The sequence below is a fragment of the Saccopteryx leptura genome, chromosome 11 (assembly GCF_036850995.1).
Source record: "Saccopteryx leptura isolate mSacLep1 chromosome 11, mSacLep1_pri_phased_curated, whole genome shotgun sequence".
Classification (NCBI taxonomy): Eukaryota; Metazoa; Chordata; class Mammalia; order Chiroptera; family Emballonuridae; genus Saccopteryx; species Saccopteryx leptura.
Genome location: NC_089513.1, coordinates 23,488,924 through 23,506,079, shown reverse-complemented (window position 1 = coordinate 23,506,079; position 17,156 = coordinate 23,488,924). Strand labels below are relative to the sequence as shown.

General features: G+C 48.2%; 1 protein-coding gene across 5 annotated transcripts in view; it reads left to right on the top strand.

Moving 5' to 3' along the window:
• Nucleotides 1-17,156, top strand: part of LOC136383193 (urea transporter 2-like) — a 447,877-nt gene extending 430,721 nt beyond the window's left edge. For all 5 annotated transcript variants that reach the window (XM_066352823.1, XM_066352819.1, XM_066352818.1 and 2 more), the window contains 7 exons: nucleotides 6-195; nucleotides 2,033-2,161; nucleotides 6,539-6,731; nucleotides 10,246-10,393; nucleotides 11,415-11,549; nucleotides 13,242-13,291; nucleotides 13,601-17,156. In XM_066352823.1, coding sequence (XP_066208920.1) covers nucleotides 6-195; nucleotides 2,033-2,161; nucleotides 6,539-6,731; nucleotides 10,246-10,393; nucleotides 11,415-11,549; nucleotides 13,242-13,291; nucleotides 13,601-13,783 — 1,028 coding nt within the window. In that variant the 3' untranslated portion in view covers nucleotides 13,784-17,156. The remainder of the gene's footprint in view (nucleotides 1-5; nucleotides 196-2,032; nucleotides 2,162-6,538; nucleotides 6,732-10,245; nucleotides 10,394-11,414; nucleotides 11,550-13,241; nucleotides 13,292-13,600) is intronic.

Genomic DNA, 17,156 nt, shown 5'->3' with positions numbered 1-17,156 from the left:
TTCAGATAAGCCGCTGGCCCTGCAGTTCACAGACTGGGTCCTGCGGGGGACTGCCCAGGTGATGTTTGTCAACAACCCTCTTAGCGGGTTCATCATCTTCATAGGGCTCCTGGTCCAGAATCCCTGGTGGACAATTGCTGGGGCTCTGGGGACAGTCGTCTCAACCTTAACTGCCCTCGCCTTGAGCCAAGACAGGTGGGTCCCTTTGTATGTTGGTTTGGGGTCTTGGGGCATACAAGTAGACAGGTAATCACTTGAGTGGTCACCAGCCTTATCCTATCAATCAGACCAAGGTCTCTCAAGTATCAGCCTTGAGCAGGTCAGTGGAGAGCCTTACAGAATTAGACTACTCCTAGGCTCACAGCAAATAATAGTGTCAGGCTCCATTTGACTGTAGAGTCTTCTGGGAACACTCCCTTTGAGGAGGATGCAGAAGAATATTTAGGCAGTTCTTCCCTCATGGGGCTTGCAATCTAGTTGAAAGGGACAGGAATAACAGGCAAGAAATGTCTCAGAATACAGTATGTAATGGAGAGTTCAAAAAAGGCAAATTTAAGACAAATATGCATCAGTTAAAAATCCAACCCTTCAATTTGTCTTCCACTCCTACCTACCACTCAATGTCACACTTGATCCCAATTGAGCACTTTTGCTTCTGCCTATCTAATCCCACCATTCCTTCAATCTCTCGTCCTCCAGGGACCACCTCTGATTGCCCTGGTGCACTCTAACCCTTCCTTTCTCTCTGAGCAACCACAGAACATACCCCATTACTATAGTGAATGGTTCTCTAGTAGCTTTTTGAATCTTCTCTCCCTGGCTATGTGCTAAGCATGTTCAAGACGAGAAGTCCAGTTCAAATGTTCCATGTTCTACTCCAGCACCTAAAAGAGATTTGAGCTTCATTGCGGATAGGTCAGTACCATGTTCTATACCGCAGGTGCAAAACCCTAGGCACCCTACACACATGTCCTTCCAAAGAGCCACGACTTCACCATGGTCTGCAATGAACCACTGACACAGCCGCATATCCTAGTCCTAGTCATAGCCTCCACCGCCCCCTCCACCACTCCCTCCCCCAGGGTCCCCACCACCACACCCCCACCGGTCTGGAGACTGTACTTCACAGATAGGAACTCAGGGTCAGCAACACTGATGCAGCCGTGTCCTGATGGAACATGATCCTGATGAAGACGCTTTGGGCATTGAGATTGAGCCTAACTTTAAATTTTTGAAGGTCAGAGCAGGGATGTAAAGTAATGGGCTTCCTTTAGACAACCAACGCTAGAATTTTGGTAGAGCGAGATCTGGGAGGGGGCACTCTCCACAGGGAAGGGCAGCGGTGGAGGCAGCCCTTAGGGGTGCCCGCGATTGTATCCCCCCTGGGTTCCCTCGTTTCATTCCCACTACCCACTGAGGCCGCAGGACCGTGCCAGAACACATCAACCATCTTGCTCAGTTTGCCTGAGAAGCTGGTATTAAAACAGAAATATTCTAAATTCTAACACTGAACACAAATGGAGAAAATGCAAGCACAATTAAAAATAATAATTTTCCCAAAAAACGGAGTTTCTGCTTCTCAGCCAGTTATGCTAGTCCCAAGGAGGTTCCAAACACCAGTGGTCTCCTCTGCTAACCTCTTTTCTTCCCAGCTCCCCATCTGCAGCTGCCCCAGATAGTCCTGGCCTCCACGCAACCACCCCTCTCTTACACACACACACACACACACACACACACACACACTTCCCAGTGTCACACCTCAGGTTTCTCTTAGATTTTCCTCTAGATGGAGTGATCTGAGACTCCTGAGAACTTAGACATAGAAAAGACAGAAGTGCATAATTTAATTCTAGATCAGCAAAGGTAACCAAGGAGGTGTGTGTGTGTGTGTGTGTGTGTGTGCGTGTGTGTCTACAAAGGTGCTGGCAGCCATGTGTTTGCCCAACACTCATTCAGTAAACTGGCCTTTTTTGTGAGAACAGGAGGGAGGGGCCACTGGACTCAAACGTGGAGTAACTCTGTTTGACCCCAGGGCTGCCATTGCCTCCGGGCTCCACGGGTACAACGGGATGCTGGTTGGACTGCTGATGGCCGTGTTCTCCAAGAAGTTTGACTACTACTGGTGGCTTCTGTTTCCAGTGGCCTTCACCGCCATGGCCTGGTGAGACTCCTCATTCTTTCTGCTCACAGACCCCCCAAACCCTAAGGTGATTGTGTCTTACCCTGAATGGGGACACGCATCGTCCTGGGGCCCCGTGTCTTCATTATCAAGGTGGTTTGTCCTGAAAGACACATGAAAAGCCAGGAGTTCAGTTGCACACAACAGAATTGTTTTTGAATTTGAAATGACAAGGACCCTTTAAAGCAATAAAACACCACGCAGCTGGCATCATGCTGATATTCTTCCATGCATGATAGGCTTCTTAAGAAAAGCTAACATTTATTGAGTAAATCCTACATGCATCGTACTCAGCAAGGTAGGGCTATTATTGTCCCCAAATTACAGAAGGAAAGACCAAGGCATAGAGAGGTTAAGTAACTTGTCCCCAGGTCACACTCTGTAAAAGTTATCAGCGCTTGCCTGCCGAACCCAGAGCCTGCACTATTCAACTCCATGCTCTGTGGTAATCATCTACCCTGTGGCCTAACCAATATGCAAAAGCTGAAAACTCACTTGTGACAGAAGCATCGAGCTTTCTTGGACTAGAACTTCTATATTTAAAGCAGAGTCTTTGAATGAGAAGCAACAGTTGAGATCTTACTGTGGAATCCCCTCATTTTGCAGAAGGAAGAGAAAAGAAAGTGGAAGGGTATTAAGAAGAAGTAGCCAACGAGTGCAGGGAGGCGAAGTCTTTTCCACACATGAGCCTCATCAGGTCTGCAGTATCCAAGGGCCAAGGGTCCCCAGCATGCTCACTGTCACACAGTGGCAGGGAGCCTGAGCCGAACCCGTGTCCCCAACCCCTGTGCTCACCTCCCCTCAGACATGCCGACTGATTTTTAACATCTCTAAGAAGTAAATGTCTTTCTCTCGTTTCAAAGTCTGGAGTTACTGAAAAGCAGCTAGTGTAATTTACTTTAAGTACTCTTTCATTACTTTTTAGTAGTGCTTGCAAATAAATTACTACATTAAGCATTCTGGGCAATGTATGTTTCTTCTTAGGGTTTCTTTCTTAATCTATCAGGACAAACAGCTAAGGCAGTCAATTCTGTGGGGAGCTCCTTACTGTCCCCACAGGCCCCCTTGCAAGGGATAGGAGGACTTGTCTTCATTTGCATGCATTCGGTTTATAACCACATAGATTAAGCCCCTGGGCACAGTTCCTCAGCCACGCTGCGCGGGGTGGCAGTCTGACTGCCGTGTCCCCACCCCACCCTCACTTCCCAATGTTAAAGATAAAACACCACAGAGCCCCCTACTCGGGGCTGACCTCTGTGCCCCTGCTCTAGTTGTTCACAAATCTCACGTAGTCCTTGAAATCCAATCCACAGGGTAAGTAGTATGTCACTTGCCAGCTTGATCCAACAAATACCTGCTAAGTGCCTGCTGTGTGCAGGAGCTATTCCCAGTGCTGGGGATCCTTGTGAACGAGAGAAGGTCTCCATCCTCCGAGAGCTTGCATTTTCCTTGGCAGAGGTAGAAATAAACCCAGGAGCTGGCTAATTAAAAAGACCATTTCAACATGTGATAAGTCCTTTGAGGGAAGCAAAATGGGGCAAATAGAACAGAGAGTGGTTCCAGATGTGGATGTCAGAAAGGCCACTTTGCAGAGGGGACATTTGACTGAAATGATAAGAAGGCACCTGGCATATGGAGGTCGGGGTGCAGGGTGCTGCAGGCAGCAGCTGCCTGGGCAAAGACCCCAACTGCAGAAGCGGGATGTGTTCAAGTGGGGCTGAGGACCCGAATGGAGGAGGAGTGGCCGGAGATGGGGGCAGATGCGGGAGAGGGCCAGGCACCAGCACCTGTAGTTCCAGTAAGCCTTTTGATTTTCATTACAACTGTGACAGGAAGCAGTTAAAGGGTTTTAAGCAAAGGAATGATAGGATATATACAGTTTAAATTTAAACAAATCACTCTGCTTGCAGTGGGGAGAATAGATTTTAGCTGGACAAGTATACATGCTGGAGATAAGTCAGGAGTTTGCGGCAATAACCCACGAAGGATGAGAATGGTTTGGAGTAGGCTGATATTCAAGAAGGTGGTGAGAAGTGGTTGGGCTTGGGTATATATATATATATATATATATATATATATATATATATATATATATATTTTTTTTTTTTTTTTTTTTTTTTTTCCCCCCGAAGCTGGAAACCGGGAGAGACAGTCAGACAGACTCCCGCATGCGCCCGACTGGGATCCACCCAGCACGCCCACCAGGGGGCGACACTCTGCCCACCAGGGGGAGATGCTTTGCCCCTTCAGGGCGTCGCTCTGTCGTGACCAGAGCCACTCTAGCGCCTGGGGCAGAGGCCAAGGAGCCATCCCCAGAGCCCGGGCCATCTTTGCTCCAATGGAGCCTCACTGTGGGAGGGGAAGAGACAGACAGAGAGGAAGGAGAGGGGGAGGGGTGGAGAAGCAGATGGGCGCTTCTTCTGTGTGCCCTGGCCGAGAATCGAACCCGGGACCCCTGCACGCCAGGCCGACGCTCTACCACTGAGCCAACCGGCCAGGGCGGGCTTGGGTATATTTTAAAGGAGGTAGAGGCCACAGGACTTCCTGAGAGGCTGTGGAGTGTGATGGCTGTGAGGGAGGACTCAGATGCTCCTATAATTTGCCTGAGCTCCTGGGTTGATGGAGAAGACTAAGACGAACAGGTTGGTGGTTGGAGACAGGATGCAAATTGAGGGTCTGTTTGGACATGGTAAACTCTGAACTCCCAAGTAGAGATAATGAGTAGGTCATTGCATATGCAAATCTTAGTGCTACAGTCAAGATTTGGAAGGCAGAAGCATATAGAAGACATTTTCATCCATGGGACTATAGATATTACCCAGAATGAGAAGCTTTTAAAGAGAGAGAGAGAAAACCTAAGAGCGGGTCATAGGATCTTTTAATGTTTAGAAATTGGCAGAAGAGGAAGAACCGCTGAGGGAGAGCAGCGAGGGCAGCTGAGGAGAGGAGGAAACTAAGGCTGTGCACAGTCGTGGCAGCCCGGACAGTTTCAATCCAGCCAGGAGGTCCAACGGCCAACTGAAGGGGACAGGGAATGACCATGGATTTGGCAAAGTAGATGCCACTGGTGAACTGGACAGGAGTCATCTCCATGGCATGGGAGAACTCTGGTAAGAGTGGGGTTTAGGAAATAATGGGTATAAAAAGATCAAGGGTAGCAAAGAGGGACAATACTTTTGAGGAGCACTGCTGTGAATGGAAGCAGAGAAATGGGGCAACAACTGAGCAGACATCAGATTAAAGGGGGAAGATTTTTTAAAATAGTAGATACCAGAATATGTGTGTATACTTACGCGAGTGGTCCAGAGAAAAGAGAGAAAGAGAGAGAGGAGGGAATTGCAGGAGGGAAATCTTTGCAGCAGATTGGATCCCAAAATGCAGGGAAAAGAATCGGCCTGGAACAGGAGCAGGAACATCGCTACTATATGTAAAGGGCAGAGAGGAGGGCGGGACCCAAGGCAGTCGGAGTGTGGCTCTCACGGTTCGGGAAATGAAGCATTCTTCACCTTGTCAAGATTTGAGAAGAAAGAGAGAAACACGAAGTAGTTGTCTCAGCAAGTTGGAAAGTTAATTTGCTAGGGATGGGGTAGTAGGGTTTTCAGGCAATCTTAAATGCCCATTTGTGATTCATAGTCATTCAGTAAAAGTAGACCAGTCAACCAAATCATGTGATTTCACGTTTTGTCCTGAGCTCAGTGAGTGTGGAAGACGTAGGTTCTTGGGTGTCTAGGGTATGTGGTCCCTTCTCAGGAAACGAAATCTAAGGAAGATTAATTACCTAACATTGCTCACTCAGCCTGTAGTTAGCCTGTGCACCAGCTCCCTCTTTCCCCAAAATCTATGCTCTTCCGTAGGAAGAGGCCAAGAAGAGAGAGAACACAAACAGCTCAAGCTTTCCTTTCCAGAGTAGTTCAAAATACTTGAACTGAATCCAATCCTGCATGTGACCATATATGGACCCTGGCCACCTCCTCCTGGAGGTCCAGACCCTAAAACATGATCACAGCTCAGCATAGGAGCCATTGCACATTTTGATGCTCCCAAGGTAACATATGATGCTTTGTAAGAATTACATTTTGTTAAGCTTTCTTGGTTTAATGAACAAAATTAATATTTAAATTATAACGTTTTCTATGTAAGACAGGTTGTATTACTTTTGAATTTTGTTTCTCAAAGGTGCAGCCTTAAAACGAACACCCTATTCCCACTCAGAGACCAGGGGACTACTAGAGTCTCAAGGGAGCCATGAGTGAGTGGGCCAAGGAGAGGGGACAATAAATGGCACAGTGGCCGGAGCTGAAGAGATCATATACCTAAGAATGAGCACAGTGATTAACACTTTGCTTCTTCCACCTCCAGCCCAGTTCTTTCTAGTGCCTTGAATTCCATCTTCAGCAAGTGGGACCTCCCAGTCTTTACGCTGCCCTTCAACATCGCAGTGACCCTGTACCTAGCAGCTACCGGCAGCTACAACCTCTTCTTCCCCACAACACTGGTGGAGCCTGTGTCTTCAGTGCCCAACATCACCTGGACGGAGATCGAAGTGCCCTTGGTAAGTTACCCAAGAGCAGATGAGCTGCCACCCCGACTCCACCACAGACCTTCTCACTAGTGGGTTTGGGCATTACCCCAGGTTCACAGCTTCTCTGCATGTCCCTCCCCCAGGCGATGGGTCTGGTGGCGAAGAGGACAGGAAAGGGCCACTGCCACCTTCACATGTTCTTTCAACAAATCCTTACTGAAGACCTAATCTGTGCCTTTATCAGACACTGAATGACATGGGGACAGCAACATTCCTGCCTTAGTGAAGCCTGCCTTCTCCCCAGAAAAACAGATAATAAACAAGAGTCTAGCGTTAGGCTGACAGTATGGATGGTGGGATTGAGGGGGAAATATTACATAAGATGGATAGTTGGGTGAAAGAGCAAGACACTAAAATAAAGTTTTAAAATCAGGTTTGAAGAAGATATTATCTATAGAATTTGAGGGTGAACTTTCACATGCTTTCCACATCAATGTTCTCAAGCAGGGGTGATTGTGCCTTCTTGGGGACAGTAGGCAATGTCCGCGGACATTTTTAAGTGTCAGGACTGGGGATGTAGGGGTGTTGCTGGCATCTAGTGAACAGAGGCCAGGGCTGCTGTTCCACATCCTTCCATGCACTGGGCACCCCCTCCCATAACTAAGAGCTATCCAGCCAAAAATGTCAATGCCGAAGTTGAAAACCATGTTTTGTATCCTACTATCACAAATGGTCATATTCATTGATCTTCGGATCTCTGGACATCATAGAGGAAGGGGTGTAATAGAAATCTACCATATGATAAAATATATAGAATTGTACAATTTTGGCCTTGTTAACAAACCTCAAGATGCCAGCAGCTAGCACGAGGGCAAGCTTATTCTGCAACAAACGCTATTCATTTAACCCTCATAAAAAGCCCATACTGGAAGTACTATCATTATCCCCATTTTACAGATGAGAAAACTAAGGCACAGACAGGGTTTCTTGCCCAAAGTCAAACTACAGCTAGTGCCTGAGCTTAGAACCCAGGCGTCCTGACGCAGAGCCCAAGCTTCGAACCACCACCCCCTTGGTCCATGGCAGAACCTGCCCACGCAGCTGAGGGCATCGCAGTGGGGCGAACCCCTCTGTTTCTCACCACAGTCCACCCCATTGTTTGGTGCCTTTAAGTGTTAGAGGTTCTTTTCACCCATTAGTTCTAGCTCTCCAAATACTGTTTTTCCATGACCACCTTTTGAATATTTAAAAAGGTGACTTAATGTCCTCAACTATTGTTTGTGTGATCTGCTTCCTGAGCCCTTTGCCCCTAGCCGTGCCTGTTGTCTCGATGTGCTTACTGCTGATGGGTGTTGAGCTCCGAGGCCACCGCTCAGGGGCAGACTGGATGGCGTAAGTCCTTCGGGGACAGGCACACTGCAAATCTAACCCCATTGGAAAAGGACAGGCTTCCCGGCCCCAAGTGCAAACGCTGCTGCCGACAGTACAAACCCTTTTCGAAGTTGTGTCTAGGGCTGGGGCTACCGTAGGATCAGAGGCAGGATTAGAGCTTCAGTCTAAGCAAAGAGAAAAGACAGAAGCCTGTGTTTAAGGGAAGGCCCACCCTCAAAACCAGAAAATGGCTGGGGTGAGGTAGGGACTAAGCCAATTTTGATAGAATCATCAATGATCAGCCACCTGGCAATCAGACACTGCCTTTGAGGCACAGAACCACTGTCCCATGAGGCATGGTCCAAGTGACAGCTGCAGTGACAGGCAGCCTTGTCAGAGAGCCCCCCCACCATCCTGTACTATGAGACTGAACAGTCCAGCGCTTAGGGGGACCAGAGTGGAAAGGGCCACAGAAAAGAGAAGCCTCTCGTTCATCCTCAAAATAAACAGAAAGTGGTAGGACCCAAATCTGCATTCCCTGAAACCCAAGCTCACTCTCTGAGGCCCTCACCACACCACCACTCTGACCACAGGCTCCTTCTCTTCCACACCATCCAGTCTGAGTTGTTAAGAATCAATGTCATTTCCCTCTTTCTCTTGGAAACAATGACGAGAGTGACTACCTCTTTTGTTGAATAGGCACGTTATTGTTGCAAAAGGATTATCTGGAGTACAAGGAGGCTGGTGCGCAGTAAATTTCCACCAGCACACCTGACTGCCCCTCACACCAGGGTGTCAGTGGTGGCCTGGAGAGCGGTGTGGAGGGGAGGGCAGGCCGCCCGGGGCCACAGTTCACCAGGCTGAAATATGGGACCCAGTGGAGGAAGCTTCATTCTAAAGCCAGGCTCCATTCCAAGGCAGCTTGTACCCTCATTCCTCTCATTCTTGACTGCTTGGGCTTAAAACCCGCGTTCCCAGATGGGAAGGTGGGAGCTGGAGTCCCCTTGGCACCCTGCATTCCTCAGACTTTGGGAAGTCGCGGAGTATTTACTGAGTAGATTTCCAGCCTGTTCCCCCGAATAAGCTGAATTCCCTGGACTGGTACAAAGTGTTTTCACGGTTCCTTTGAATAACACAGGGCCCCCACCCTGTCGGTCCTTGCATAAGTCTGCGGGGTCTGGTCCGAACAGTGCTGGTTATTAAAAGGCCACCAACTCAGAGACAAGGGTGGACAAGGCTTAAAGGCTCCCCGAGACACCTCACACAAAGGAATCAGACTAACTTCAGAATTCAATCAAGTTGTTGAAAAGTACAAAATTTCACCAGTGGGAGAAAGACAATGAACTCCCAGCATCTGTATTAGATTAGCAATAACTAATCCATTGGTCCCCAAACTCCGTTGCACATTAGAAACCCCTGAGGTCCTGGTCAATCTCCCTCCCTTCCTTCATGTCCTCAAAAGACAGCCAGAGTAGCAATTCTGCCTGATGAGAAAGAGGCCATCTGACATCACTGCCAATCAGTCGTCTTTAATGCCAACATGACCCAATGACACTTGGGCTTGGGGACAGTTGGGCTTCGTGCTGTTCTCCACATGTTTTTCACGTCACCTTTCTTTAATGCTAAGTGCTCTTTGACAGCAGAGAAAGTGCCTCCCCCTCCTTCCCATGGCCTCCTAATCCTGGGATGTGCAGCAGCCACAGACAGAGCAGGGGTCAAGCTCAGAGGCTGTCGCCTAGGCTAGGCCACCAGTGTGCTGAGTGACCTTTGGTCCAATCATCCATCATAATGGCCTGGAATATTTTTAGGATTTCAGAAGGTGTAGAGTAATCCCATAGTGCCCTGAAACCCCCAATGGCAGTCTGGAGAGGACGTGTCCTCTGGTCCCCTCAAAGCAGAAGCCATGTGTCCCTCAGAAACACCCTGCCCAACCCCGGAGCTGAGAAGCCCTGCTTGGCTTTGCATGAGGGGTGCTCAGATGCTTGCTAGGTGGTGGAGTGAGGAACTGTTTGTTCCAGCCTGTGCCTTCCCATCCCCTCTCACACACAGCCATGCTCCCGTTCCACCCCATTACCCGCCCACCACCTCAGGAACGGCTCGCTCCTGGCCCTGAGGCCTGCTCTTTGTGTTATCAGCCCACACTCCAGTGACCTGGATTCTGTTTTCTTTGCAGCTGCTACAGGCCATCCCGGTCGGCGTTGGCCAGGTGTATGGCTGTGACAACCCCTGGACGGGCGGCTTGTTCCTGGTGGCCCTGTTCATCTGCTCGCCACTCATCTGCTTGCACGCGGCCATTGGCTCAATCGTGGGGATGCTAGCAGGTAGGACAGGGCCCCTCTCTGCAGGGATCATCTTCCTAAGGTCATTTTCCCACATGCCCAACAAATATTCTAGATCTCCAATCTCCACTGGAGCTTTCAAACACATTGGGAACTTACTCTTCCCTTTCTTGTGTCTCCAAAGGGAGCAGACTGCGATAGTGAAGCATGTGGAGAGATACCAGGAGAGTAAAGACCAGCTGGCCTGCAGACTGAGCCCGAAGCCGAGGGTGGGAGAAGGGTAGGGAGTGTAAGCTGGCCAGGCAGGGGCATCAGTGAGCGGACACTTGAAATTTCAAAGAGGCTAAAACAAAAAATTCTCCCAAAAATTGTATCATCACTTGACAAATGTGATTTAATATTTCTACATATGTGTACATGTATGTACACACATTTATATAAGTGTATGTGGGCAATAGAGTCAGAAATGAGCGTTCAGGGCATTGGGAATAGGAACCTATTGACTTCTTCCAGTATTTTTCAAAAATGTCTCAGAAGCAAAACCTGGAAAACAAAGTTATGCAGAAAAAATTTCAAACCTATCAAAAGCAAGAATAGCACAAGGGGCGCCCACCATTCTTGTCCCAGATTTGCCTGTGTTCACATCCTGCCCATTTTGCTGTATCACTTTTCTATCTCCATATATCCATGTGTGCACATTCATCCTTTTTCTCAACCATTTGAAGCAGAACATTTTTGATTGAAATCTTTCTTGCTAAGACTCCAGCTGCTCTGGCCAAAGAGAAGGCCTGAGTCCCATGGCCCTGGCCTTCCCTCGCCCTGGAAGTAGTCATACCTCTGTGTGATATATTTCTAAAAACTGTTTGGAAACCACTGCTCTCTTCCCATTGTTGGTCTCCAAAGACCAGACCCCATCTGTAGAGGCTCTTGAATAGACGGGGGGGGGGGGGGGGGGGGGACGACGACAACTGGAAAGAGGCCACCCTGAGTCCCAGTACTAGCCACAGGGTGGCCTTTGTGCTGTGACCCAGAGCAGCCAGAAACACCACACCTTGTCCCACAGCCCTGACGGTGGCCACGCCCTTCGAGGTGATCTACATGGGCCTCTGGAGCTACAACTGCGTCCTCTCCTGCATTGCCATCGGGGGCATGTTCTACGCCCTCACCTGGCAGACCCACCTGCTGTCCCTGGTCTGCGGTAGGTACTTGGGAAAGCTGACAACCAAGTCCCTCTGCTATTCCCCACCCCGCCCCTATGGATGTGAAATCGAAGGTGACCACTAGTCAGAACTGAGCAGCAGTGATAGAACGACCAGTGGCATGAGTCTTCCCAGCTGGGGGACTTGAGGTTCCTTCTCTGTCAGATGGAGCCACACCCACTATTCCTGCTATTATATTCACACAGCACTGGAAAGTTTACGAGGAAATCATACGGGCTAGTGGCAGCATCCCTGTCTCAACAGTTCTTCATTCAACAGAGATGTGTGAGGCCCCACTGTGCCGGGCCCAAGGCAAGGCACAGGAGACACAGTGGTGGCCACATCCTCATGAACCCATGGTCTAGCAGAAGAAAGGTCACTGCACAATTATGAAGGTGGTGACATCTAAAAAGATTGGTGGAAAGATCTAGTGTGATGGTGTGCCTGGGAGCACTGAGATCTAAGGAAAACATAACATAGCACGAGGGAAGCTAGAATCCCACAGAGTAAAGAGAGAATGCTTTGTCCGCCGAGAAACTGGCCACAGTCCTCATTGTATCTGCACCCAGCACCATGCTCAGTGCTATATAAACAACATGTGAACTCAGTTAATCCTCCCAAGATCGCTGCCAGGCATAGACTGTCAACCCATTTTACAGATGAGGAAATGAGGCTCCGAGGGGTTAATGAACTTGGACAAACTATCAATGGCAGAAGGAGGACTCGAGCCGCAGTCCTGTCTTTCCCAGAGCCTTCTTGCCCCGGTTTGCTTACGTTCTCTGGAAACAGCAGGATTTTAATAAGCAAAACCAGAGACAGGGGAAGACAGACTGGAATCCAGGAGAGCTTTCCTTTGTTTTCTCCCACTTTGGTATGGAAAAGCCCAGTGGCTCCCATGTCCCTGTGTGCCCCTCAGGAACCAGCATGAAGGTGGACATGGAGACAGTGGGATCAGTAAATATTTGTGAAGTCAAAAGTGCCGCATATTTTCAGGTTCAGACTGTAACTGCCTTTGGCCTTCAGACAAGTGGCAGGTTCCCGCGGCTAAGACCTTCTGGGAAGGCTGCAGAGGGAGGGACAGGTAGGCAGAGACGGGGAGGAGGGGTTCTGGGCAGAGACAGAGAGAGCAAAGGGGCAGGGCAGAGGAGCTTGTCCAGAGGCACTAGGGTGTGGCAGAGCTCCCTAACTGTCCTGGGGGCCCACATCCTGTGGTCAAACCCAGATGCCTGGCTCCTAGGCATGAGCCCAGAGACCCAATAAGGTCCAGTTCCGGCAGGACTTGGTGAAGGTTCAATAGCATCATGGTTGCTCAGAACCTTGGCCAGGAGAGCCCTTGTCTAGAACACACAGAGTCTGACCCCTCCCCCTCCCATGGTACTCATCCAGCCATCCCCAAGGTCAGTGGGGACAAGCAAAAATGCTTAATGACCCCCGACTCCATGCAAGGCCACCATGGAAGAGGGAGAGGATAAAAGGATATGTCAGCTTTACTTTCTGCCCTCAGAGAATGCTGTCTGGTGGGAGATGGGCCACGCTTAGCTGCAAGGATAACTGATAATGTCGGGCATACATGCCTGAGGTCAGGCTGTGGTCTAGACACTGAGGCTGCTAAAGACAGGCTGGGATCTCTGCTTTGGGGACGGGTGGAGTGGGCCCTGGGAAGCCGACTCGAGGACGCTGTTTCTCCACAGCCCTGTTCAGTGCGTACATGGGAGCAGCGCTCTCCAACATAATGGCAGTGGTAAGTCTGGACTCTCCTGACCACCGTGCCCCTCCCTACTGGGGATTCAGGACACTTGGAATCTTGTTTGGCTAGATGTTGAAGGTCATCCACTCCTAGGCCAATTGTTAGCTCCATCCTTTAAAGATTCTGGTGTGCCCATAGGTGACAACACCTCAAATTCTTAGACCAATTCCTTTGTCCTTATGACTCCAGAAACCAATGCTGTCACTAGGGAAGAGTCCCTACCCTCAGCCCCTACCACATCCTTCTCCCCCAGGGTCCCTGGAGCCTGGGGACATTTTCAGACCCCAGTGCTTCTCTTTCCAGGTTGGCGTGCCACCAGGCACCTGGGCCTTCTGCCTCTCCGCCCTCATCTTCCTGCTCCTGACCACCAATAATCCCGCCATCTACAAGCTGCCCCTCAGCAAAGTCACCTACCCGGAGGCCAACCGCATCTATTACCTGACAGTGAAAAGCAGTGGAGAAGAGAAGTCCCCCAGCGGTGACTAGCCAAGCTCCAGGCAGAAACACGCTCTGCCTGGGCCTGTGTCCACTCCCTGCAGCCTCAGTCTGGGTCAATCAGTTGCCGCACCCGCCTTCTCTGCCTCTTGTTGCACCTGTGTAGAACCCAACACCGCTGTCTCTCTCTTTCCTGATGCTGGTTTCCTCTCCGCCTAAACCGCCATAACTGCCCATCGTGTGACATTAGAGGAAGTTGGTAGTGAGCTTACTGGAATTAGAAGCAGGGCATGTGTTTCAAATGTCACTGACGTGAATCAAGAATATTATTTGTATTTAGTCTTTTGAGAAGATGACTAAGAAATAATCTTGTTGGCATGTTTAGCTAAATCATAGATGCTATAAAATTGAACTTGCTGAATGACTCCTCAGTGGATACCAAGTGGGTGAAAATTCAGAGGACATGTGCAAAGAATTGAAGGCACTGTAGTGTACAGAGCTGATGGGCACATGCAGCTTTCTTCACATAAAAGACAGAAATTTCACACTGATAAAGTTTCAGAGTCAAAATAGGGACAGCTAGAGCACAGGAAGTATCTAAATAGGGAGTCTCAAACAGTTAGTGGTCCGAGTAAGAGACAAGATGATATTTCATAGCAGGAAGAAATTATTTAATTGGAATCTTCTATGTGACTTTTATTATGGAAGACAAGAATTTCTCAGTGTAGCTCAAACCAGCAACTAATGGCAGAAATTTCAGTTGAGGAAAATGCCTGAATTTATGAATTGTCGGGGAAATTTATTCCATTTCCTTATTTGCTTGTGGGTATTAGAGGTCCTATGAGATCTGTGATAAGTTTAATGGTTAACCTGGGGCCTAGAAGAACAAACAATTATCCACAAATTTTATAATTTGGCTTCCAAATTAATATAGTCATTCATTTGCATTCAATCATTAGTTATATATAAAATATAGATCAGGAGTTAGCAAACTTTTTCTAGAAAGGGTCAAATAATTTTTTTTCACTCTGGAAGCCATACAATCGGCTTTTGCAAATACCCAACTGTGTCATTGTAGCAAAAAAATAGCCTTGGATGGTACATAGAGTAACGAGTGTGGTTGTGTGCCAGTAAGACTTTATTAAGCAGGCAGCAAGCTGGATTTGCCTACAAGCAATAGTTTGCCAGTGCCTGATACAGATAATCAGCATAATAATAGTTAGCAGTTAACGGACAGTTAGCAGACCACCAAGTTCTGTACAACAGACACAGCCACAAAGACATTTGCCGGCTGGGTGATAGTGTGAAGAGTCTTAGGAAATGGAGTGGACACAAGAAAACAAGATTAGCATGACAGGACTCAGGAAGCCGTGCCCTGAGGCTCTTGGAGAATTGACAGACCCGGTGCTGCGCACTAATGGGGACAGTTTTAAACTGTCCCTCCTTCTACACAAATGTCTGGGAGCAACTCCCGAGGCTCACCACCCTCCACTTCCTCACTCTGTTGGTGCCTCTGCCTGCAGGCTCACCAGCACGGGAGGAAGAAAGAACCATGACCCTTCGGAAACCCAGGAGTTCCCAGCAGGAAGAGCAGGGAGGCTCATAAAATCTCAGGGTAGGAAGGGGGCGTGAAGGTGGGGCAGCCCCCCATCCTGCGATCTGATGCCTCCAGAGGAAGCACAGGGGCTTTGCCCCCTGCCAGGCTCCCAGCCTCACCCCCAACAGAAGGGAGACCCCTAACTAAGGTATTCTAACATGAGATGATAAAACCAGAGGTAACCCAATAAATTGCCCTAGGAAATCATCTCTCCTCCCCATTAAGCCTTTGAGAAGCTCCACCCCAGAATTAGATCAGATGGGAACTGTCTTTTATTGGATTTCCAGGAGAGAAAAATAAGTTAAATATGGAAATTCTTCCAACTCACTCAGGCAACATTATCTTTCCCCTCCCTTGCCATTTACAAGGGGCCACTTTGGTCACAGGGACCTGGGTTTCAGGGTGTTTTTTTTTCCTCCCAAGCTCCCATTTTAACCCCCTTCGGAATGAAAAGTTAACTGTATTACAAGCTGCCAAACTTGTTTGAAGGCAAATGGATAAAAGCTAAGTAAGTCAGAAAAAGGAAAAAACATGGCCAGCACATCTGGAAAAACCAAAGGGCCCCAGAAATTCTGTAATACACTAGGACCAAGATGACCAGATATTTATGTCAAAATAGAGAGACAAATTATCAACTAGTTTGATATAAGAAATAGATGCCTGGGTGAAGTGGTGTTCACCACGGAATTCATTTACCAAGACAAGTCACACAGGAGTGATGACATGTTTTTTAAAAACACTTTTGGGGCTAAGATGCAGAAAAATGGATGGTACTTTCCAAATGTGGTTAAACAAGGTCTCCCCAGAGATGGAACTAATCTCAGCAAGCCAGGCTGGTGGGCAGGTGCTGTATGGCTCTGTCCCGGGCATGGTTACGGATGGGCCGAAGTAAAAATCCCCATCTGTCTAAGAAGCTTGCCCAGAGCTGGTCACCTGGTCCACAGGCCGTGGACAGTGATATGCCCAGATATCCTCTGAAGGAGCCCAAATAGCCTCATGGGAAAGGAGAGCTCCCTGGAGTGACCTTGTCCCACCTGCGCCCGCACTTCCCCACCTCACTGACCCCTGAATGAGGAGAGGCAGGAGCCCTAAACTTACAGATTCTCAGGACAACGGATATTGTCCACTAGCACCCCAGACTACCAGCAGTAGATCCTGGTTGTACAAATGATACCTGGACATCAACATTGGTGGCTGGACTTTAAAGAGAGAAGGATTTTAAGTGTGGGACCGGGGAGAAGAGGGCTTTAGAGACTGTCTTTTAAACTGTCTTTTTCTATCACGCATGCCCCTGTCCACTGTCCCCTCCCCATTTTCATCCCCTCTCCCTCCGGCCTCACCATCTGCCCCACCCCATTTTCTTCTCTCCTACACTGAAGAGTTCTACTGTCGACGTGCAGTAGTGTTGACCTGATGCATTTTTAAACCATCGACCTCAAATCATCTTTCCAATCGCTTCTATGATAATTGACATAGTCAAGCTCTCTACTTTTTCTTGGTCAAACTTGAGAGTTGGTTTGCTGGAAAATAATCCATTTTCTTTAGGTTTAAATTTTTAATGTAATAGAATGACTCCTAATCTCACAATGAAGAAGAATTCAGTGTCTTCTGTATCTACCCTTAGGATCTTTTGATATTTTATAATTCTTGATATCCAGTTTTATAGGATTATAAGCAGAGAATATAAATCTGTAAAATCTCTATTTTTTAAGATTTTATAAATTTTTATTTGTAGCCAGGTACTTGATTGATTTTGGACATATAAAATGCAAAGTTTTGATTTGAGAGAAAGACATATTAAATTGACTTATTAATTGCATCATTAAA